The 23,231-nt window shown below is 35.8% G+C and overlaps 2 protein-coding genes and 2 long non-coding RNA genes across 7 annotated transcripts; 2 read left to right on the top strand and 2 right to left on the bottom strand.

Moving 5' to 3' along the window:
• Positions 1-97: 97 nt before the first annotated feature.
• On the top strand, positions 98-8,327 carry lemd1 (LEM domain containing 1). 2 transcript variants are annotated; one of them, XM_032584085.1, is made up of 10 exons: positions 98-1,857; positions 4,279-4,384; positions 4,512-4,658; positions 4,757-4,815; positions 4,980-5,045; positions 5,133-5,288; positions 5,442-5,729; positions 5,873-5,962; positions 7,125-7,189; positions 7,363-8,327. In XM_032584085.1, the coding sequence occupies exons 1-10, from the start codon at positions 1,669-1,671 to the stop codon at positions 7,661-7,663; spliced, it is 1,467 nt and encodes a 488-aa protein (XP_032439976.1). In that variant the 5' UTR covers positions 98-1,668; the 3' UTR covers positions 7,664-8,327. The 2 variants fall into 2 exon arrangements, with proteins under 2 accessions (XP_032439976.1, XP_032439906.1); XM_032584015.1 differs by lacking the exons at positions 4,980-5,045; positions 5,133-5,288; positions 5,442-5,729; positions 5,873-5,962 and having other exon boundaries at positions 1,296-1,857.
• Positions 1,879-10,673, bottom strand: LOC116733418 (uncharacterized). Its single transcript, XR_004342030.1, has 2 exons — positions 10,072-10,673; positions 1,879-3,774 (listed from the first exon to the last, which is right to left on the bottom strand). It is a non-coding gene; the product is annotated as an uncharacterized LOC116733418 (long non-coding RNA).
• LOC116733050 (N-fatty-acyl-amino acid synthase/hydrolase PM20D1.2) lies at positions 9,082-19,372 on the top strand. Of its 3 annotated transcripts, XM_032583839.1 has the most exons (14): positions 9,082-9,372; positions 9,482-9,568; positions 10,682-10,917; positions 11,023-11,109; positions 11,198-11,331; positions 11,641-11,760; positions 11,890-11,965; positions 12,043-12,104; positions 12,182-12,260; positions 12,342-12,413; positions 12,495-12,660; positions 12,742-12,841; positions 13,078-13,154; positions 19,267-19,372. In XM_032583839.1, the coding sequence occupies exons 1-14, from the start codon at positions 9,153-9,155 to the stop codon at positions 19,317-19,319; spliced, it is 1,569 nt and encodes a 522-aa protein (XP_032439730.1). In that variant the 5' UTR covers positions 9,082-9,152; the 3' UTR covers positions 19,320-19,372. The 3 variants fall into 3 exon arrangements, with proteins under 3 accessions (XP_032439730.1, XP_032439824.1, XP_032439648.1); XM_032583757.1 differs by lacking the exon at positions 19,267-19,372 and having other exon boundaries at positions 9,084-9,372; positions 13,078-13,562; XM_032583933.1 differs by lacking the exons at positions 9,482-9,568; positions 19,267-19,372 and having other exon boundaries at positions 9,083-9,372; positions 13,078-13,562.
• Positions 19,373-21,080: 1,708 nt separating this feature from the next.
• LOC116719584 (uncharacterized) lies at positions 21,081-22,028 on the bottom strand. Its single transcript, XR_004339220.1, has 4 exons — positions 21,989-22,028; positions 21,824-21,886; positions 21,720-21,749; positions 21,081-21,568 (listed from the first exon to the last, which is right to left on the bottom strand). It is a non-coding gene; the product is annotated as an uncharacterized LOC116719584 (long non-coding RNA).
• Between the last annotated feature and the right edge of the window lie 1,203 nt (positions 22,029-23,231).

The raw sequence follows: 23,231 nt of genomic DNA, 5'->3' as shown, positions 1-23,231 counted from the left end.
CATACCAGGACACAACTTTGGTAAAAATGCATCAGCATACGTATGGAGCTCTACACATAAAAAAAATAATTAACAAAGCAATTCTGTTCTGTTTGACCAGGCGCTTTCAGCTTTTTCATTCTTGGATCTTGGTTCTCTTCATGTCCTTGCTTCATAAAGGAAAAATATCTAAACTGGTTTCAAAAATGTTTTTTTGTTGCTCTACTATTTATGGTTGTTACTAGCGAAAAACAAAAAGGTATAAGGACGAATTAGACAAATGTCTTATGGTTTACTGTTATCTGATAATCTGGGATGATATGTTGTTTGGATTAGTTCTTTCCAAGCGAAGGTACATTCATTTATGAAACACTTTAATATCAGACCGCACTGAACAAAACGCCAAATATTAAGAATGACTTGTTGAATAAAGTGAAAATTAAAGCAAAATAAATTGATTAAAAGTAGAAGTAAAATACCTAAAAAAATAGAATGATATGAGGTAAATATAACAGCAATGAAACTGTACATGAATAAGAAAAAAAAATCAAAAATCAAAATAAGATTAACTTTTACAAAGGCCAAAGGAAAGAGATGGATATAACCATATTTAACCTAACCATCTTTAAAACCATTTTAACCATGTAATTTGGGAATAGAAATTATAAAAGCCCTCTGACCTCTGAGTCCTTGACTGTGTCCTCCATCAATGACTGGTCAGTTATTCTGTAAAAGGAACCTGTAGTGCAGGATCAGTAGCTTCCACACATTTTAACTGTGTTGAAGTAAAAAAACAAAGAAAAAAAGACTTATGCAAAGAGATAAAGCGATATGGACAAAGAAATAAATAAAAGAACCCCCCGCTCCCCTGAATTCCCTCAAGAACTGCAGAACTTTATGTATTAATAACACCTTCCTAAGTATCAATGTATTGATTTACAAATCCTATTTAGTGTTTACAGTGCAAAAATGTTTGAGTATAATCAGAAAACAATGCAGATCAGGTTTACACCACAGTTTGTGACTCTTCTCCACCGTGTGAAAATGTTTAATATTGGTGGACCCACATCCTGTCTGTTAGACCAAATGAAATGTCTTAGAATTTTAAAGCTTACCTTTATCATTGTTCTTGAGATTTCCTGTTTCTGATGGAAATCATAAAATAAAATTTTAGTGCAACTATGTAACTTTGATAATCACAATAAGCAGTAGTAGTCAGATGAAATGCTTTTCTTTGTAAAACATGTTTGCAAATGTTGCGTATAGACTACGTTTTGTGGGAGCAGCCGCCATATTGGATATTGATTTTAGAGTTGCTTAGGCTCTAACTTGGAAAGGTGGATGTCTGGCTTCAGGAAAACGATTTAATTAAGTTATTTTTTATTAGAATAAATAAGCTGCACACAACTTTCAAAATTGGAGTAGTTCTATCTATCCTTCTAGCTTTTTTTGCTGCATTATTGAACCATTAAATTCAAAAGTACCCATAAGCACCTTTGGCGAGGCCTGTGTGGTTAAAGCTAGTTTATTTGCTGTCAATCAAGTTTCCACCCGCAGCTGTTCCCAATCCAGACCGCGAATCAGGCTCTCACACCAGGCAGCGGGTTTCCTCAGAGCAGCTCTGCCCGGTGCACCTACAGCTTCAGACTTTTTAGAATTAGATTTTATTCCTGTCGTTGCTCCTGTGAAATGCCATTTGTCGAGGACCCTGCTTGTCTCTCTAAATCTCGCCTGAAGTCAGATTTAGTTGCTCACAATGTGGAGCTGCCACCTGCAGGGAGCAAGAAAGAGGCTTATGTGGCGCTGCACCTGAGACACGTCGACCAGACAAATGCTGCGGATTTCTCCAGTGATGACGATCAGGAGCACAATGTGGCAGTGAGTCTATCAATTTACAGCTTTTTTTTTTTTTTTTTTTTCTCCAAAGTGGCATGACGCACAAAACGGAAAACAGACCAACAAAAGAGTGACTTTTTCTAGCTTAGCGCCACATAGTAACCTCGAAATGACAGTAACCCCGAAATGACAAACTATTAACTAATAAATAAGTTTACTGAGTGAGGGATTGTGGGCCAGGCCTCTCAGACGGTCTAAAAGTCCATTCCCTACTGAGTCCACCAGCTGTAAAGCTATAGTATAGATTTACATGTGCTTCTGTACTTAGCCCATGCCTCTACAGACATCCACACCTGCCACTTTCAGTTACTTTAGCCAGCCACAAAAGCTTCTCTATAGGTTGCTTGAAGAAAGGAAATTATTGCTGTATATTCTCAAGTAGCAATCACATATGGAACCCCATTTTTAGAAACTTGTTAGAAACTGCTTTAGCATTACGGTCAATAGCTTCTGTTGATCTGTTTACGTTTTTAGTTTAGTTTTTTTTTAAAGCGTTTTTTGGGGTAAATTCTGTTTTCACTGGAATACCCAACTTTAAATGGATGAAGAGCTGGGACAAAAATCTTTATCTGAAATTTGGCAGTTATGCAAAAGTAACAAAATGCAGAGATATTTTGCTATAATCATGGGAACTTTTTTTTTTAAAGATAACTGGTGCTATTGTGACACCATATCACAAACTATCCATTTGCTACGTTTCATCAGACTGGAATTAATAACATTTAGGAGTTTCCCTGCCTGACAGGAAAGCAAGCATCTCAGAGACTTGAAGCTCATCACTGGGATGGATATATAGTCAAAAACAAACAAACCCAAAAGAACTGTGCCAGTACTTGCCAGCATTTATGAAAGTGTGTGGTTGTTCTAATATGCCAATAAAGTTTGTGTATTAATAAGGGTTTTCAATGTACAAACCTTTCACTTTGTTACATAATGTTTAGAGATTCTTGTCTCCTTTCCAAACAGAAACAATCTTATTGGGAGAATGAAAATAATTTAACATGCAAATTTGCCAGGGGTGTAAATAAATTTGACTTTAACTGTAGATGGTTACAGCTTTGGGCAGGAAGAATCTCCTTCAGTGCTCTGTGTTGCACCTGGTCTATTGGTCTCTGACCAGATACTTTGTTGTTGGATTGCTGTGTTATGTAGAGGGTGCTGTGTGTTGTCTGTAATATTTTTCTTTTTATGGAGCCCAATTAGCTATGGGAGCTCCATAACAGAGAGAGAGAGAGAGATGTTGTTTTCAGCTATTTTTTTAAAAAAAAAATCACTGGTTCTGCTTTCACAGCAGATGACTGCAGATAAGATTGCACTCCTGCAAAAACTAAAGCACCTTATAAAGAACCTTATTGCTGATTTTTGAAGATTCACAAATGTTTGACCTTGTTTTATCCACTGGACCTTCTAAATCAAACTTCATCTATATGCTAATTGTGCTGTTGCAGTTGCTGCTCCAATATTGTGGAATAATTTGCAGTTATGCAATAACTGCTCTAATATTACAGACTTCAAAGCTTCGTCTTAAGATTCATGTCTTCTCAGTAGCTTGACATCTTTACTTTGTGCTTTTTTTTGGGTGTTTTATTAAATTTAATTCTATATTGTCACTTTATTTTCTATATATTTGTTAATATTGTTTTATCTGCATTTTTGTGCTTTGAAATTTTTATTGTATTGCTTGTAGATTCAGTACACAATTGTTTTTTTTTATTCTGTTAATCTTGATAATTAAAGTCAAATAAATTTAGCTCCTTAGCAAATTGAAATATTGTATAAAAACAAAGGATTTTAAATAAAGAAATATTTTGTTATGGCCTAAACAGTGACTGGTGATACTGTCATTGATACCTTCCACAATGACAATAAGCCACAAAAAGGTCATGTCTAACTAAATTTCTGACTCAATGTTCATAGAGGGTTGTATACCATCAATGATGAAAATAACAGGAAGGGAAAATGTGGAGAAGAAAGAGAGATGATCACAACTTTGAGAAAACTGTGAAATGTTTATCACTTACTATGAGATATTTTAGAGCTATAAAATACTTTTATCGCATTATTTTTGTTTTCTGTTTTATTGAACCATTTCAATGCTTTATTTTTGTAAAACCATTTAAAAAGAAATGTCGCACCAAATAATCTTAAAGCAGTAATGCCTCTATTGCAGATGTCAGGGCAGCTGTGCCTCCTGTCCAGAAGCCGACCACTATTAGAGTGCGAGTGACTGAATGTTGTGTGTTTGGCTTTGGGGTTTGTTGGACTTGATAAAGCACTATACAAGTACAGGCCATTTACAATTTACCAAATTATCTTCCTATTATAACAGTACTTGTATCCCATCTTCTGTGTTTCAGCAGTTATTCATTCTTAAACATCATTCATTTTTGTTGTCTTGCAAAGGGAGGGGATCCAGGAGGCGCAAAGGAGCTTGACCCGAGTGCATTGACGGATAAGGATCTCAAGGCTTTGTTATTCAAATATGGAGTTAAGGCTGGGCCCATTTTAGGTAGGATTGCTTTTGATAATATCTTTTCCCCTATTTTCATAGAAGAAAATTGGACAAAATTGTGGTGTTAGTGTAGTTAGTTTCTCCTAAGAATAAATGAATTTTACTGACTGTACTTGAATCTCAGCCTCCACCAGGGCAGTGTATGAGAAGAAGCTCAGGAAACTGCTTCAGTCTGCTGGAGAGGGGGAATCGAATGAAGCAGATAATGCTGTGCTCTACTCCGACAGTGACGAGGAAGACGTGAGTGAAAAGGACGAGGAGAAAGAATTGGGTAGGACTAAAACTGTGGTGTTTAATCCAGACATTTATGGTTCATTTCACACGATAATTATTCCTTTGTGATGTTTCTTTTGGCTTGCGCCGGTTCAGAGGGAGAGCAAGAAAAAAAGTCTGAAGCATTGGAGCTGAACCAACAACAGTGCAACGAGGTGAGAAACGATTTGGAGTTCTTGTATCCATCTGCTGTTCAATATGTTTACTTTTCCCCAGTCTTTGCTAATGCATGAAACAGTGTATTTATAAGGTCAAAGTATCCAAAATATGTTTCACTTTGTGATTTGAGTGCATGTTATGAATAAATATTTCTTTGCAGAAAAATGTGCCAGCTCAGAAGGGTGACTTTTTTTATCCACAGTGTTTTTTCTTATCATCAAGACTGGTAATTCCTGCAGATTTACACAATATTCTGTCAAAACCCAGTATTGAGCGATGGTAAAGGTTTTTTTTTTTTTCTGCTTCATCTTAGCGTCCTTGTCCTCCTAGAAACAATGAACGTAGTTCCAAGAGGAATTCAAAGAATGCATTAAAATCATCAGAGCGAACTCATCCACACCGCTCACAGATTCCTGCAGGAATTAGCAAAGTATCCTCTATAGCTCAACACTCAGGATTAAGATCAGGGGTAGGCTGGTCTCTGTGTTTGTACATTCTTTAAATTTCTTACTTGGGCTTACATAAGTGTGATATTTTCATTTGCTGCTTCATAGCATTGAATTTGAAGTAGCATGTTGATGCAATGTAGTTGCTTGAAGCATGCTCATATTAAGCCTTACAGGTTCCCTCTGGATCTCAGTCAGTGGTGTCCAGTAGTTGCTCATCATTTTCCTCACAGGCTTTCAGCATCACTCAGATGGTTGAAAAGGAAAGTTGTACTTCAAGCCTTATGAATTCACATTTTACAGCTTTAAAAATTGAAATGTTTATGTCTCTGTATTTACTCAACACACACTCCCACCGCAAACTAATGCCAAACGACAACAACAAAAAAAAACAGATGGAGAGTCGGGGCGCACCCTCTGCTTGCTCCTACAGTAAGCCGGAACATTGGTCCCGCTCCAGCAGGGTTAGTAGTGCTCAGATTGTTCAGTCACACTTTAAGTTTAACTTGGTGCCTGTTGAAGGGTTTTTAGAAGTGCACTTGCGGTGGAAGGAAATTGAGAATACAAAGGTCTAGTGAGTCACGGTCCTGCGTCTCCTTCTCTGTAGCTGGACACTGACATTGAAGACAAGGACATAGTCGTGGAACAGGCAGTGCGCTACACTCCCAAGGACTCCACTTGTGTAAAGGAAATCAAGGCATATACACCCTTTTGGTTTAAGTCAATTATCAGTCATATCACTGATGTTTTGGGGTTTCAATTTTTCTGTCTGAAATGTTACCTGCTGTTCAAATTATTCACTCTAATCAGACTGCTTTAAAACCAAGTTTTATTTTAAGTTTGAATACTTTTCAGGTCGTCGGGTTAGTTAGAAATAGAAGTGATGCTGCCTATTTTTATTTATGAGAACTAAAGCTGCAGACATTTAAATGGGACAATATGAAATCGCACATAGCTTTAGCAGTTAGATTACGACTTTATTCACTTAAAGCCAACTTTTGGTGCTTGGAAAAAAAAATGTCCTAAAGACAAAATTATGTCTCATCCTATTGGGTTTCAAACCTAGTAGGAACATCCAATAGGAGAAGAAAATGGATTTTATTCAAAATGTACTTGCAAATAGACTCAAAGTGTGGCATAATTTCTATTCAGCCTCCCTCCATAGGAAGACTTTGGTAGAAGCACCTTTTTCTACCGGCCTTGTACAACAAGAGACTGAATTTTCTTAGGGTCGTTGTCCTATTTGAAGGTGACCTTATGCCTCATTCTCAAGAGTTTTAGACCCTCTAACACAAAGTTCTCAAACTCCAGTTCTTGAAGGCCTGAAACCATTAGGTGTGTCCCTGGAATCAAATGCCTGAATTGGCTCCCTAACATGCTAATTCAAAATCTACAGTCTTGTTAGTAACTTATTTGATTTGGGTGTGTTGAAGTAGAGATGCAACTAAAACCAATACTGTACTTGGATTTTATATGTTAAAAAAAAAAGTCAATTGGTATCCTGAAAGGGACTTTACATCTCTAAGTGAAACTTTGCACTTAAGGAAAACGGCATTGGTCTAAATGCTTTATTATTGTAGAATTTTTACTCCAAAAAGTATTAAAATTGAGGACCTGAGTACCACTACTGCCATTTAAGGTTTCTGTCCAAGCAGTCATTTTCCCGTCCCTCACTTATTTAGGTGAATCAAGGATCACACAGTGACCATTATTACTGTGATTTCCTTCTCTTTACTCACCCCACTGTGCTTCTCTTTCCTTCACTTCTGGTGGATTGGCTACTTTGCTGCACAGAAAGAATTTGTCTAGTTTTGATCTAAACTGATGGTAGTTTTTGCTTTCATTTCCACTGTTCTCAGGATCCAGTGAAAGATATTTTAAAGGACCTTCTTCCAGACACAAAGACATCACCTACAGGGATTTAGTAAGTGTCACAACATCAAAAATGAACATCATAACCTTAAAATCAGTCTTCACAGCTATTCATGACATTTGAGTGAACACTCAATGTGTTAACTGTTTGTGCAGAGCAAGACAATGAGTTTTTTTGTGTTGGCAAGTTAATAGTTTACTAATTAACTTGCGGTTATACTTCAGTGCCACTCCTCGGAGACCCATCAAGGGTGCAGCTCAGCGGCCCATCCAGTATGCATACCCAGACACTCCAGTCAGCCCCACAACCTTAGAGAGACAAGAGGTGGCGAGACGTCTTGCACCCGTCTACGTCCAGGTTTTGGTCTTCTTCGCTGTGATGTGCATCCTTTTCTTGATATTTGTTAATGTTGAGAACACCAACAGTGTGGTATCCTTGCTGGAACGTCAAAACCAGAGACCAGATGGTGAAGAGGGAATCCCAGTGCTAGATGAGACACAGGATGCAGCATGTGGAGAGCTTTAACATTTTTTTTTTTTTACCAATCTATGTTGACGTAAAGGTGTGAGCTTGCTGATTTAATGGCCAAGACTTGACCATTGTTATTAGTTAAGAATCTGCCAGTCCAGTTTAACACTTCTGAATATTTTGCTTGACTTTAACATTAAAATGTTCTTATCACTATGTTGGCCATTGACCGAACACTTATTTAGGGGAAGGAAAGATTTATTCCTGACTTAAAATTGTATTGTGTATTGCTAATTTAGATTCTTTAATCTGTATTGTATCACTTGTATGATTTTATACTTGATTGTTCAATAAAATATATTTTGCTTCATATATTTAACAAATTGGCTTGGAGGGGAAAATTGTTTTTAATCTTGAAAACCCAAAGCATTAAATATTTTAAAAATTCAGCTCTGCATGGTACTTTCTTCAGACATCCTTTGCATACATTTCTGAAGAATTTCTCATTCTGTAAATGTATAGTTGAAGAGGCTACGAGGGCAACAAAGTGGACCAACAGGAAATGGAAACCTGTGCAAGCCAAACTTTTCCTGCCACCCATCTTTTGTTCACAATCGGTGTATACCTCATCTAATTTCTGTAATACTTATTTATAAATACAAGCACCTGTTAGAAGGAAGATTTATACCTGTTTGAAAATTAAAGTATGCATTTCACTAAATTCCTTTATGTGATTCTTTGTTCCTTGAATTTGTGTCAGACTTTTTTTGCTTCATACTTTTTTGTTATGCTTATTGAATATATGGAATTTACCTACTTGGATTTTTATAGTCTGAAAGTTAAGTTCAATGAAATGAACTAAAAGAATCTCAACACTAAAACCTAAGTAGATGAGGAGAAAAAATGCACTTAAAAAGAAAGTTTGGTTAATTCCCTTATTCACTCTTGTATGACATAAATACTTGTCTGAGTTTCTTATGATTTTAGTACTCTGAAGTACAGATCTAAAAAGGTTAAAGTCAACAGTGCAAGTCTTGTATCACAGCTTTCCTCAAAGTACAGTTTCACAGTATGGTTTTTGATTATGTAACATCTAATTGTTCATTATGAAAGCAATAGCCATTTAGAATGACAAGATTTTTTTCCCCAAATGAAAACTTGAATGTGCATTGAATTTGTATCCCTGTGCATACATGTATTTTACTTTCTCAATGACTTTGGTTTCATTTCCCTGATAAAAATGTAAATTCTCAAAGTTGTTTAATCTCAATATTTAATATTTTAAGTCATCATAGAAGCAGCTTCTCATTCCCTCCAACAAATTACAAATCTTTTTGGACATCCATCAGTTGCTTCCAGACTGTTTTATGCTGTTTTATAACATCATTTGCTTGCCTTATTCCATATCAGTCAAAATGTGATTGAAAATGTAGCTTACCGAGTTCAATCTTTGGCCAGCAGATGGCACTTCTACAAACACTGGTCTGCATTGTTTTTCTTTTTGGATTCCAGTTTTGCAACTTTTGCTGCCTGTCACAACAGACGCATGGCAATGATGGAAACAAAGAACAAAATATGGACATTTTTAAAGGTCATTGTTAGCAGCTTGCTAATTGCAGCGTTAGTGTTATTCACTGCAGCGACTATCAGGACTCTGTCTCTGGACGTAAATGTCGGATTACAACTCGCACACTGGGAAAAATCGAAAAACATTTCGCTGGTGATTGACGAGCCTCACAGAGAGGAGCTGCTAGGCAATTTCAAAGGTAATTTAAGTCCTGCTTTAGCTTGGAGACTAACCCAGTCCGCAGAACTATATGGGAGCATGTTGCTAGATCCTTTAGCAGTCAGTGTGTTTCTTTTTCATTCAAACAGAGGCACTGAGAATCCCCACCGTGTCATTCTCTGAGACGGAGACCAACGCCACAGCGCTGCGTCAGTTTGACACTTTCCTTCGTAAAGGTACAATAATAATAATAATAATAATAATAATAATAATAATATGGGGTTCCCGTTCCCCGATTCCCTATAAACAACCAGGTGCCAAGTCCTTATTTATTTGACCTATATTTTTAAACGTGTAGTCGTTTATGCATCTTACACGTTGGGAAATTGTTGCTAACTAACATTTTATCTGTTACACCTAAATCCTGCTAACCTGTTTATGTTGTGTTAGCTGCTAACAGGAGCTAACTACCAGTGCTTGCTAATGTCCTCATTAGTTAAACCCACTTTGCTTAGAGACCTCAATGTTGATTAACTTTTTATATAAGTTAGTGGACATGCTTGTACTCAAGGCAGATATCATATAGTATGATGTTTAGAGTAGATATTACCTATAAGGTATTTATTATTAATTAAACCACATTGCTAAAACAAAAATATCATTAATGAGACGAAGCTGAAGTTGGTTTCCAATTCTAGCTTCCGATTCGGGAAATGGCTAACTGGCGATTCCACCTAACTTTTCTACCTTCCGCATCTTTAATCGACTCTAGTTTAAAAACTACAACACCTAGACTCTTCAAACCTGGACTGGACTATTCTGCTCTAATAGCAGAATATTTAAAACCATGTTTGTGATTTGTGAAACATTTTTCTGATTTGTGAAACTTCAATAAAGGTTTATTTTACCACTTTTTTGCATCAGGATCATACTAGAACTGCTCCAGTTCCAAAACTACATCCAGACACTTCAAACCTGGACTGGATTATTCTGCTCTAATAGCAGAATATTTAGAGCCATGTTTGGGATTTGTGAAACATTTTTCTGATTTGTGAAACTCCAACAAAGGTTGATTTAATCACTTTTCATCACCACTTTTTTTAAATCTTGTCTAGATGTTGTAGTTTTTGAGCTGGAGCAGTTCTATTGTGACCGAGATCACAATAAAAAAAGTGTAATATTTTAGTTTTATTTAAACAAAATTAGTGAGCGTCTGTAATCAATTTAGTCTTTAATAAGAATTTAAATATTAAACCCTTTAAAATTGTGTCTAGCAAAGCATTTACATCAATAATATCTCAGATTCTAAAAGCTTCCCCTGTTGAAAGTCCTGATTCTTCTTTTCCCAGCCTTCCCCACAGTTTTCTCTTCAAGCGTGGTTCATCATGAGCTGGTGGCTAATTACAGCCACCTGTTTCGGGTGCAGGGATCTCAGCCTGACTTGGTACCGTACCTGCTGCTGGCCCACATTGATGTAGTACCTGCCAAAGAGTCAGATGGCTGGGAGGCCCCTCCCTTTTCTGCCGAAGAGATAGACGACTTCATCTATAGCAGAGGGACCATAGATGATAAGTGTTCTGTAATGGTAGGTGAACATGTAATGATATACTGCGAGAATATTTTGAAGCTGCATCATTAATGTACATTTGCAGGCCAGGCTAAATTTATTATTTTCCATTTTTTCCTATAGGGAATACTGCAAGCATTGGAATACTTGCTGATTAGAGGCTACGCTCCACGTAGGGGGTTTTACATCGGTTTTGGTCATGATGAAGAAGTATTTTCACTACCCATTACTCGCTAATGCGCTTCTCCTTTTTGCTTTTTGAAATCTTCCACTGAGCTCTTAAGTTTGTCATTTTCAGATCAGGGGTTTCCATGGAGCGAAGAACATTGTCCGTGTGATGAAGGAACGTGGCGTGAAGTTGTTGTTTGTCCTTGACGAAGGCCTGGCTATACTTGACGGAGTCATCAGTGGACTTGATGGACCTGCAGCTCTGTGAGAATTTCCCACACTCAGTTTGAGCGTGATATTTATGGGTGAAGCATTTTTAAGGAAAATGTTTCAGAGGAGTTTATGGTAAAAAAAAAAAAAAAGTAGTTCTTGTAAGAAAATAGTTGATTGATCTATCACTGTGTTCACTCAGAAAATTCATAATAAATTGAAGCATATGCACCCAAGTTATTTGCATTTTGAGCTTTTTTTCCCCATCCTGACAAAAGAATTGTTCAAATGTATCTTTAGGAATTCAAAATTACAGACGTTGATGACCAAAAACTTCTCTCCATTATTGTATCATTTTAACAGAATTGGGGTTAGTGAAAAGGGCTCAGCCAATGTGAAGCTCAGTGTGACTATGGCGCCTGGTCACTCATCGATGCCTCCCAGGGAGTCCAGCATTGGGATCTTAGCTGCAGCGATTAAAAGGTGCGAGGTTTAATTCTTCAGCTTTTTTCTTTTGCAGTGAAAAATTCTTTGATTATTTTAGATGTGCCACTGCATCAAATTCTAATTGAGTAGAGCATTTTGCACATTTTTGTTGTATGATTTCTGCAGACTTGAAGAAAATCCCATGCCTAGGTTATTTGGTCATGGTCCTGAACGTGAAACCTTTGAACATCTGGCCCACAAGGTAAGAGGAGTCATAATGTAAACAAAAGATATTCTACATATCATTCATATTCTTACAAAATTTCTGCTTTTCTCCAGTTTGGGCTTCCTCTTAAGTTCATAATGTCAAACTTATGGCTCTTCTCCCCGCTCCTTGGCAGGTAACCACATCACATGTTTCAGTCATATCACATTGTTCTTCACCTGAAATAAACTTGGTGTGCTTTCTTTTTTGCAGAGTGTTAGAAAGAAAGCCAGACACTAATGCTTTTGTAAGAACAACCACAGCAGTGACTATGTTCAATGCAGGAGTTAAGGTATAAGAATTGGTTTCTAAACCATGAATAATTCAGATTTTTATTTTTAATCTAAAGTCAGTATAATCTACATTTCTTTAGGTAAACATCATTCCTTCCCTTGCTGAAGCTTATGTAAATCTGCGAATCCACTCTGCACAAACACTGCAAGAGGTAAGAACAGAAACTTTATTCCTCTTTCTTGGAATAACTGTAAACTTTTAAGTTGAATGAGGTGAGTTCTGTCTTGTCCAGGTCCTGGACTTTATCCACAACACTGTGGGTGACCAGCGAGTGAAAATAGAACTTATTGATGGCTTTGACCCACTTCCCGTTAGCTCTTCTGATGAACGGTCGTTTGGGTTTCAAATCATAAAGAAAACAGTGTTGGACATGTTCCCCACACTTACAGTAGCTCCAGGTACACACAGATAAAATGTAGTTTAGGAGTAAAACTTGTGTTTTTCTAGAAAACATTTGGTCATTTTTTTTAAATGTGCAGGTATTTGTGTTGGGAACACAGACAGTCGACATTTCAAAGACCTTACCAATGATATTTATCGCTTTGCTCCAGTCTGGTTCAAACCAGGCGATGCTCAAAGGTAAGGACCTAAAAAAACATTCAGAATAAAAGGAACCCGGTTACATTTTCTCTTGTGATTATCCTAAAAACATTATATTAATGTGTGTTGATAGTTTAAATTATAATCCAGTGAATACTGTAAAGAACATTTTACACATCATTTTGAATTTAACTACACGAAAGAATACAGAATGAATCTAATAACGAGATTCTGTAATTAACAACCATGTTTTTGAAATTGTGTTTATTTTTCAGGTTTCATGGTATAAATGAAAGGATTTCCAAAAAGAACTATGAGGAACTTATTGTGTTTTATTTTAATCTTTTTCAAAATTGTGACATTCAAAAACTTCCTGAGTCGCACACCTCTATTCACGAACTCTAAGGAACAATATTCATTGGTGTTGGAAAGGCAGTGCAGTTTGATAGTGAATGTTAAGAATACAGATGACCTTGTTGCTGTGCAATAATCGTGAACCAAGAATGTCAAGAGGATAAGATAGAGATTATTTGGTAGATTGCTGCCTTAATCTAAAAAAAGATTATGCTTCTTTAGTTCACTGGAAGAACTATTTCATGAGCTGCTGTTAATAGTGTCATAATTTACTTTGTAATTTTTGTGGTATGCACTGAGATGACAAAGCTATCAACACATCTGTTTTAATGTGCTTGTTTTTTCATGTAATGACTGACATTTGTCAAAGTTTAATAAAATAAATTGCAGTTAAATATTTAATGTAGTTTGCATAATTCTTTCTCTTTTAATTTACTACAATGTTCTTCTGTTCCTCCCAAAATGAAAAAGTTATTAATTTGTTGTTGGAGTTGCTCTGTTCGGTTACAGCAATCATTGTCTTTAGTTTTATTTATATTGTTGTTTATAGGCTGCTTAAAAATGAATGAAACCTGTTGGAACGAGTTTTCTGATGGCAATTTGTGCTTTGAAAGTTCAACAGAGTTATGCAAACAGATATTGATAACAGATAACTCGGGAAAGTTTTTTTTTTCATGTTTAGGACACTATACTGTTGCAACATCTAGATAACAATGTTTTGTGGAAGACCTTTGACCTCATGGTGGAGCAAAAGCACTACTTCTACATTTCTATCTGGAGTTGCTGCACATTTGGGCAAACTCCATGCTCTATTTGCAGATTAAAAAAACCTTGTAGAACATGGTACATACACGTGTCACTGTTAATGTTTTCTGCTAAAATCTATAAGCTTGTAGAGCTTGGTTATTATTGTTATTTGTTATTAAGGTTATGTTATGGTTATAATGTTATGCCCTTAAAATCAAAATATAGAAAGATGGTGATCTAGATCTGTCCCAAAAAGGTGATTTAAAACATACTGTATGTATTTAGTCAAATCTATAATTGGGGGGGGGGGGGGGGGGGAAACCCAAACATTGTCAGAAACCTTTGCTTAAATAAACCAGCACTTTAACTGAGATTGAGTGCTTGGTGTGATTACACCGGCCCATCAAAGGCTGATGTAATCATAAAAATCTCACTGCCTTAAGATTTTTATGTAGATGTTGCTCTAACAAAGTTAAATTACAGCCTAGCTGAAACCTTGAGAAGATAATGAAAAGAAGATTTTCATGATCTAGTGGATAAAAAAACAAAAGCTGTTCTAACATTGATGAAAATAATTTTTTTTGGCGTGTCATCTTGGAAACAAGCATTTTTATTAAGTTCAATCTTTTAGGTAATTACCTGGTTTGTTTTAGCTTTGGATATGTTGTTGTGGGATGTAAACCTATATCTAAACTTGTATTTAATGAAAAATGGGAGCTAATTTTTTTTAGCTACTTGCATAAGTATGTAAAAAAATAAATGAAAATTCTTCCTATGTTTATAACCAGTTTATCAACCCAAATGAATGTCTGTCAGTACTAGGAACATTGAATATTAATTAGGTTAAAGTATTGCACAGTCCTCCCAGAACTGGGTCCTTGAAACTTCTTTCACGCAGACTAAGAAAATCAAGTCGCACTTTAAAACCAGTCAAAGTTCAAACCAACACTAACAATACTGTCTTCATGACATGAACTAAACTTTTACAGCCCTATAAGTCTTCGTACTAACAGAGATTGACATTGTTTGTTTTTCTTCCACCTCAGCATGGAGGTTCCTACATGTCTTTTGGTGAACTCTAGAGGACCCTTTGATATTAGTTGGCTTGAACAGTTGTGCTCTCTCAAAGTTTTGACTGTGTAACAGTTGTATGTAATCTCACCCATCTTAGTTGCTGAAGTTTGTGCCAAATTTCTTCCATTTGGTGACTTAGAGATTTTTTTTGTGTCCATCCCCTGACTAATACTTTTCAATAACCTTTTCTCTGCTTTGCTTTGAGTGTTCTTTAGTCTTCATGTTTTAAAGGTAGCCAGGAATACTGATTAACCAGGGAATGAACCTTCAGGACACAGGTGTCTTTATTATACAATCACTTGAGACACACTCACTGCACTCAGGTGATCTCTCTTCCACTTACCGTAAGACTACTATCACCAACTGATAGGACCCAAGTTGAATTAGGTCAGTCAACTTAAAGGGAGTGAATATTTATGCAGTCTCCTATTTTCTGTTTCACATTCTTATTTAATTGTTGTTTAATAGAAATCAGTTTTCATTTTGATATTAAAGGATTTAGCCTAGCTTAGTTTAGTATGATCATGAATGAATTATAAAAAGAACAAAAAGGGTGAAACAACCAAGGGGGGAATGCCTTTTATAGGCCCTCACTTCTATAAATAAAGTTTATGTTAAGGCATTAAGAAGTCTAAGTGTGTGTCTCTGTGTTGCCCTGTGATAAACTGGTGACCTGTTCAGGGAGTGCCCTGACTATTGCCCACTGATGCCCACTAGAGAATAGCACCAGCCTCCCTGCAATGCTGCACAGACAAGCCGGTAAAGACGGTGGATGAATGGATGGACATCCAGTATAATGGTGACATTATCTAATACAATGGCACCACATAGATATACCTGTATATCTATAGATATGATGTTGCTTCCTGTTATCTTTACAATCTGTTCAGTCGTCAAGGAATCACATTTCAGGGAAATTGCCTCCTAGTTAATAAATAAATAGTTTAAAATTACACATTTGCTTCAGTGTAAAAAAAATATGATGTGTAGATCTCCAATTATCAGAAAACTGCCTTAGAATATTAATGAATCCAACTGGCCTTAATATTTATGAGATGTACATTAATTACTTAAATTTAGGATTAACCAAGGGAAGCAACCTTCATCTTAAATAGTTAAAATTAAGGCAAATGTTCTTCTTACAAGAAAAGATTCTTCCACATTCTTCCTGTTGATTGGAACCTGTTGCTCAATAAGCCACTTTGAATAAAGATGTGGCTGATCAAGAGACAATGTACCTGATCTTTGCAACTTTTAATGCAAAGTTGACACTTTTAATGGACTTTCAGTGCAACTTTGCATTAAAGATGTCATTATTTACCAAATGACACTTCATGACAACAGACATTCATAATGACTCCTTCATGTTCATTACAGGTGTTATGTCATATTTATGACAATGTCATGTCAGTCTTATGCAAACCCCTTCAAATGTTACCGCAAAAACCATCTACATGTTGACAGAAATGTGTTTGTCCTAGTTTTTTTTAAATTAATTTGACCATTTTTATTTTGTTTTACTATTTTTACTCTGACGTACTTTGTGACTGCTGTCTGAGAAAGGTGCTACATAAATAAAATATACTTACTTACTTTAATTATTATACAGACATTATTAACTGGATAAAAAACAATATTCCAGGATTTGTCAACAACTGACTTTCCAAATAATAATGTGATATACACCAAAAACTCATTATATTCAGCATACATGTCAAATAATGATGCCATACTGCACTGCAACAAGAAAGACGGCAATGAAATTTGAGGAAGCAAAAACAGGAAAATTTATTAAAAGGTATACATGTCTCCACACATTACAAATTACTTCAGTACACTTGAAACATCTTGGCAGATATGAAAAAACAAATCTCCTTTTGAGTTTTTAAATAAAGGTGTTAAACTTTTTCAGCAAGAACACAGTTGTAGAGCGAGAGAGGACATTATATTGATGCTGTCCATCCAGCATTTAAATCCGCAAAAGCTTGACTGAATCATCTATTATATACGCAACAGTCGCATCTGTCATTGTAAACCAAATTATCAGGACATCTCTGTATGTACGTGATTCCGGCGACACACTGATAGTAGGTGTGTCTATCATATTCATTGACGTAATTACCATCAGGCTTGCCTACACAGAAATTACGCCCAGAAACAGGAGTTCTGGTTCGTTTGAGAGTTTTCATGCCAGGAGATGCTGTGGTTGCACGAACGCCAGGCTGGTTTGAGGTATCGCTGGAAGTAGTCACTAGAAACATAAAAAGCATGCAATTTTTAAGGCAAGCGAATCAATGCTTTATAAAAGAGGAAATAGTGACACTGATCGATGTTCCACCTGAAACCAGATGAGAGCGGAGATATCCAATGAGAGGATAGTATGTAAAATAAAAAAATCTTACCAGTCAGAAGACACATCAGAAGTGCCAATCCTGAAAAAGAGTTTAATTAATATTTTTTCTTAACAACTCTTGGAACATATTAAAATACATAACAATTCACCTACCAGCCAGGATGGTCAGTCGTGCCATGATGAAGCGTTTTCTTCAGAATATTCTGGAATATAGCGCTGTTTAAAAGAAGAAATCATAAAAAGATTACATTAGAGGTTTTGGAAGTCAACCACAAAGGTTGGTACAGTTGAAGAGTCAGATGAAAGTGTCATTGGTACCTTTTCTCAGGTAGCTTTCTCAGGTATGTCTTGCTGCTCCAACTGTTCTCCCTTTTATAGAAGAAATTTGTAAGGAACAAAGTCCACATGAGTGAGTCAGTGGTTGAGTCAACGTCAGATTTTGGTTTTGTTTGGCTGGTGATGAGCAGATGATTGTTCCCCTTTTACGTTTTATTAGCTGATAAATGTACATGAGAAGGAAGTGCTAACTTCTCAACTGCGATGCTATGAGACTGCAAATTTGTTCTTGTAAATAGGAGCTGATAAAATGTTTTTCAGTTTTATGGTACATGACTATCTCTCTGTAAAGTGACCTTTGGTTTTGTGCGCATCACACAAAGCCTTTTTGTCTTAATACTCGGAGACAATTAGCTTCACTATTCATGCAAATTGTTGATAATTGCATTCAAAAGAAACATTACTGGGAATAATAAAGCATACTTGAAAATTAGGTGCTATAACCAAGATAAAATTGAACTACATGTAAAAAAATTAGATAAAATAACTGGATGAATTTGATGAATATTTTTGCAAATTGGGTTCAGTTTGCAAAGGTCCAAAACTTGAACCTCTGTCCTCTGAAGTGAGAGAGATTTAACTGACAGACCGGCCCACCAGGTCATGTCTGCACGTTTGCAATTAACAATAGTCACCTCACTGTGACCAACGCAGCTACTTTCCTGCTATATTTAGTGACATTTCAGACAAAAAAATTGGTCAGACATTTTAAAGATCGGCGATTGGTCAGAAAACTCCAGTCGGTGTAATCCTAGTTTTAGTAACTATGTAAAGATTGTATGTACAGTATTTTGAAATAACTGCATCGTCAAAAATAAACTGAAGAAATTATGTAAGTAAAATGGAGACAATATATTTTCACAATGATGTTACACAGGTACCAATTATTTTCTAGCTCATGGTTTTTGCAAAGTATTAAATCAACATGTGGTGGGCAATTGGGGCAGTTGGGATCCTCTGAACTTGAAAAAGTGCTGTGCAAGTACAGACCATTTACCATTTAATATTATTGTAAATGCAGTTGATTTTCTTTAATTATTTTTAATTTTATTTTATATTGTCTGTATCCTAACATCAATAAAGCTGAAGTATCTCAGTAAAATGAGCTAAAAACTGATGGACTGAACAGAAAGTTGTTAAAATTCATATTTGAGGAACAAAATAAAAAGCTTTTAGTAAGCAAACTACTTGTCAAAAATGTAATTGTGTGTAGTTTTTAAAATTGTTTTATTTTTCTTTAGCTACTTGTGAAATGCAAATAACTTGGAAAAAAACATTTAGAATTATGTTTTTGAGATTATTTGTCATTTCTGTGAACAGAGGGATGCAGTGATTAAAACTAAAAGTAGTACAGAGTGACAGCTGCATAGATATATGAATGTGTGTTGATAAGATGTCCTTGACCCAATAACGCTAAGATGATGTTACAAAGAAGAGTTGTCAAGGTTCAGGATCCAGTTTCACAAGTTAATACATGATAGATTCAGAATTGGGTTGTGTCTTTTTCCTTTCTTGCCCAGATTGACTGGATTTTTAAGTAGTAGCAAACAAACTTAGATCATCATAATGTTGTGCAAGAAAAGATTTAATCTTTTTCAAAATTGTGACATTCAAAAACTTCCTGAGTCGCACACCTCTATTCACGAACTCTAAGGAACAATATTCATTGGTGTTGGAATGGCAGTGCAGTTTGATAGTCAAAGTTTTGACTGTGTAACAGTTGTATGTAATCTCTCCCATCTTAGTTGCTGAAGTTTGTGCCAAATTTCTTCCATTTGGTGACTTAGAGATTTTTTTTGTGTCCATCCCCTGACTAATACTTTTCAATAACCTTTTCTCTGCTTTTCTTGGAGTGTTCTTTAGTCTTCATGTTTTAATGGTAGCCAGGAATACTGATTAACCAGGGAATGAACCTTCAGGACACAGGTGTCTTTATTATACAATCACTTGAGACACACTCACTGCACTCAGGTGATCTCTCTTCCACTTACCGTAAGACTTCTATCACCAACTGATAGGACCCAAGTTGAATTAGGTCAGTCAACTTAAAGGGAGTGAATATTTATGCAGTCTCCTATTTTCTGTTTCACATTCTTATTTAATTATTGTTTAATAGAAATCAGTTTTCATTTTGATATTAAAGGATTTAGCTTAGCTTAGTTTAGTATGATCATGAATGATTTATAAAAAGAACAAAAAGGGTGAAACAACCAAGGGGGGAATGCCTTTTATAGGCCCTCACTTCTATAAATAAAGTTTATGTTAAGGCATTAAGAAGTCTGTGTGTGTCTCTGTGTTGCCCTGTGATAAACTGGTGACCTGTTCAGGGAGTGCCCTGACTATTGCCCACTGATGCCCACTAGAGAATAGCACCAGCCTCCCTGCAATGCTGCACAGACAAGCCGGTAAAGACGGTGGATGAATGGATGGACATCCAGTATAATGGTGACATTATCTAATACAATGGCACCACATAGATATACCTGTATATCTATAGATATGATGTTGCTTCCTGTTATCTTTACAATCTGTTCAGTCGTCAACGAATCACATTTCAGGGAAATTGCCTCCTAGTTAATAAATAAATGGTTTAAAATTACACATTTCCTTCAGTGTAAAAAAATTATGATGTGTAGATCTCCAATTATCAGAAAACTGCCTTGGAATATTAATGAATCCAACTGGCCTTAATATTTATGAGATGTACATTAATTACTTAAATTTAGGATTAACCAAGGGAAGCAACCTTCATCTTAAATAGTTAAAATTAAGGCAAATGTTCTTCTTACAAGAAAAGATTCTTCCACATTCTTCCTGTTGATTGGAACCTGTTGCTCAATAAGCCACTTTGAATAAAGATGTGGCTGATCAAGAGACAATGTACCTGATCTTTGCAACTTTTAATGCAAAGTTGACACTTTTAATGGACTTTCAGTGCAACTTTGCATTAAAGATGTCATTATTTACCAAATGACACTTCATGACAACAGACATTCATAATGACTCCTTCATGTTCATTGCAGGTGTTATGTCATATTTATGACAATGTCATGTCAGTCTTATACACACCCCTTCAAATAAAGTGTTACCACAAGAACCATATACATGTTGACAGAAATGTGTTTGTCCTAGTTTTTTTAAAATTATTTTGACCATTTTTATTTTGTTTTACTATTTTTACTCTGACGTACTTTGTGACTGCTGTCTGAGAAAGATGCTATATAAATAAAATATACTTACTTACTTTAATTATTATACAGACATTATTAACTGGATAAAAAACAATATTCCAGGATTTGTCAACAACTGACTTTCCAAATAATAATGTGATATACACCAAAAACTCATTATATTCAGCATACATGTCAAATAATGATGCCATACTGCACTGCAACAAGAAAGACTGCATTGAAATTTGAGGAAGCAAAAACAGGAAAATTTATTAAAAGGTATACATGTCTCCACACATTACAAATTACTTCAGTACACTTGAAACATCTTGGCAGATATGAAAAAACAAATCTCCTTTTGAGTTTTTAAATAAAGGTGTTAAACTTTTTCAGCAAGAACACAGTTGTAGAGCGAGAGAGGACATTACATTGATGCTGTCCATCCAGCATTTAAATCCGCAAAAGCTTGACTGAATCATCTATTATATACGCAACAGTCGCATCCGTAATTGTAAATCAAATTAGCAGGACATCTCTGTATGTACGTGATTCCGGCGACACACTGATAGAAGGTGTGTCTATCATATTCATTGACGTAATTACCATCACGCTTGCCTACACAGAAATTACGCCCAAAAACAGGAGATCTGGTTTGTTTGGGAGTTTTCATGCCAGGAGATGCTGTGGTTGCACGAACGCCAGGCTGGTTTGGGGTATCGCTGGAAGTAGTCACTAGAAACATAAAAAGCATGCGGTTTTTAAGGCAGGCGAATCAATGCTTTATAGAAGAGGAAATAGTGACACTGATCGATGTTCCACCTGAATCCAGACAAGAGCGGAGATATCCAATGAGAGGATAGTATGTAAAATAAAAAAATCTTACCAGTCAGAAGACACATCAGAAGTGCCAATCCTGAAAAAGAGTTTAATTAATATTTTTTCTTAACAACTCTTGGAACATATTAAAATACATAACAATTCACCTACCAGCCAGGATGGTCAGTCGTGCCATGATGAAGCGTTTTCTTCAGAATATTCTGGAATATAGCGCTGTTTAAAACAAGAAATCATGAAACGATTACATTAGAGGTTTTGGAAGTCAACCACAAAGGTTTGTACAGTTGAAGGGTCAGATGAAAGTGTCATTGGTACCTTTTCTCAGGTAGCTTTCTCAGGTATGTCTGGCTGCTCCAACTGTTCTCCCTTTTATAGAAGAAATTTGTAAGGAACAAAGTCCACATGAGTGAGTCAGTGGTTGAGTCAACGTCAGATTTTGGTTTTGTTTGGCTGGTGATGAGCAGATGATTGTTCCCCTTTTACGTTTTATTAGCTGATAAATGTACATGAGAAGGAAGAGATAACTTCTCAACTGCGATTTTATGAGACTGCAAATTTGTTCTTGTAAATAGGAGCTGATAAAATGTCTTCCAGTTTTATGGTACATGACTATCACTCTGTAAAGTGACCTTTGGTTTTGTGCGCATCACACAAAGCCTTTTTGTCTTAATACTCGGAGACAATTAGCTTCACTATTCATGCAAATTGTTGATAATTGCATTCAAAAGAAACATTACTGGGAATAATAAAGCATACTTGAAAATTAGGTGTTATAACCAAGATTAAATTGAACTACATGTAATTAAATGAGATTAAATAACTGGATGAATTTGATCAATATTTCTGTTTACAAATTGGGTTCAGTTTGCAAAGGTCCAAAACTTGAACCTCTGTCCTCTGAAGTGAGACAGATTTGACTGACAGACCGGCCCACCAGGTCATGTCTGCACGTTTGCAATTAACAATAGTCACCTCACTGTTACCAACGCAGCTACTTTCCTGCTATATTTAGTGACATTTCAGACAAAAGAATTGGTCAGACATTTTAAAGATCGGCGATTGGTCAGAAAACTCCAGTCGGTGTAATCCTAGTTTTAGTAACTATGTAAAGATTATATGTACAGTACTTTTAAATAACTGCATCCTCAAACATAAACTGAAGAAATCATGTTAGTAAAATGGAGACAATATATTTTCACAATGATGTTACAGAGTTACCAACTATTTTCTAGCTCGTGGTTTTTACAAAGTATTAAATCACCATGTGGTGGGCAGTTGGGGTCCTCTGAACTTGAAAAAGTGCTGTGCAAGTACAGACCATTTACCATTTAATATTATTGTAAATGCAGTTGATTTTCTTTAATTATTTTTAATTTTATTTTATATTGTCTGTATCCTAACATCAGTAAAGCTGAAGTATCTCAGTAAAATGAGCTAAAAACTGATGGACTGAACAGAAAGTTGTTAAAATTCATATTTGAGGAACAAAATAAAAAGCTTTTAGTAAACAAACTACTTGTCAAAAATATAACTGTGTGTAGTTTTTAAAATTGTTTTA

This window comes from Xiphophorus hellerii, chromosome 1 (genome assembly GCF_003331165.1).
Source record: "Xiphophorus hellerii strain 12219 chromosome 1, Xiphophorus_hellerii-4.1, whole genome shotgun sequence".
NCBI classification, from domain to species: domain Eukaryota; kingdom Metazoa; phylum Chordata; class Actinopteri; order Cyprinodontiformes; family Poeciliidae; genus Xiphophorus; species Xiphophorus hellerii.
This window is presented reverse-complemented; position numbering and strand designations above follow the sequence as displayed.

Coding starts and splice junctions, on each gene's coding strand:
- LOC116733050 (XM_032583839.1), top strand. CDS start 9,153: ATGGCAATGATGGAAACAAAGAACAAAATATGGACATTTTTAAAGGTC. Junction 10,918..11,022: donor ATGATAAGTGTTCTGTAATG/GTAGGTGAACAT, acceptor TTTTTCCTATAG/GGAATACTGCAAGCATTGGA. Junction 13,155..19,266: donor TTATTTTAATCTTTTTCAAA/ATTGTGACATTC, acceptor ATCTTTTTCAAA/ATTGTGACATTCAAAAACTT.
- lemd1 (XM_032584085.1), top strand. CDS start 1,669: ATGCCATTTGTCGAGGACCCTGCTTGTCTCTCTAAATCTCGCCTGAAG. Junction 1,858..4,278: donor ATCAGGAGCACAATGTGGCA/GTGAGTCTATCA, acceptor TGTCTTGCAAAG/GGAGGGGATCCAGGAGGCGC. Junction 5,289..5,441: donor ACTCAGGATTAAGATCAGGG/GTAGGCTGGTCT, acceptor TAAGCCTTACAG/GTTCCCTCTGGATCTCAGTC.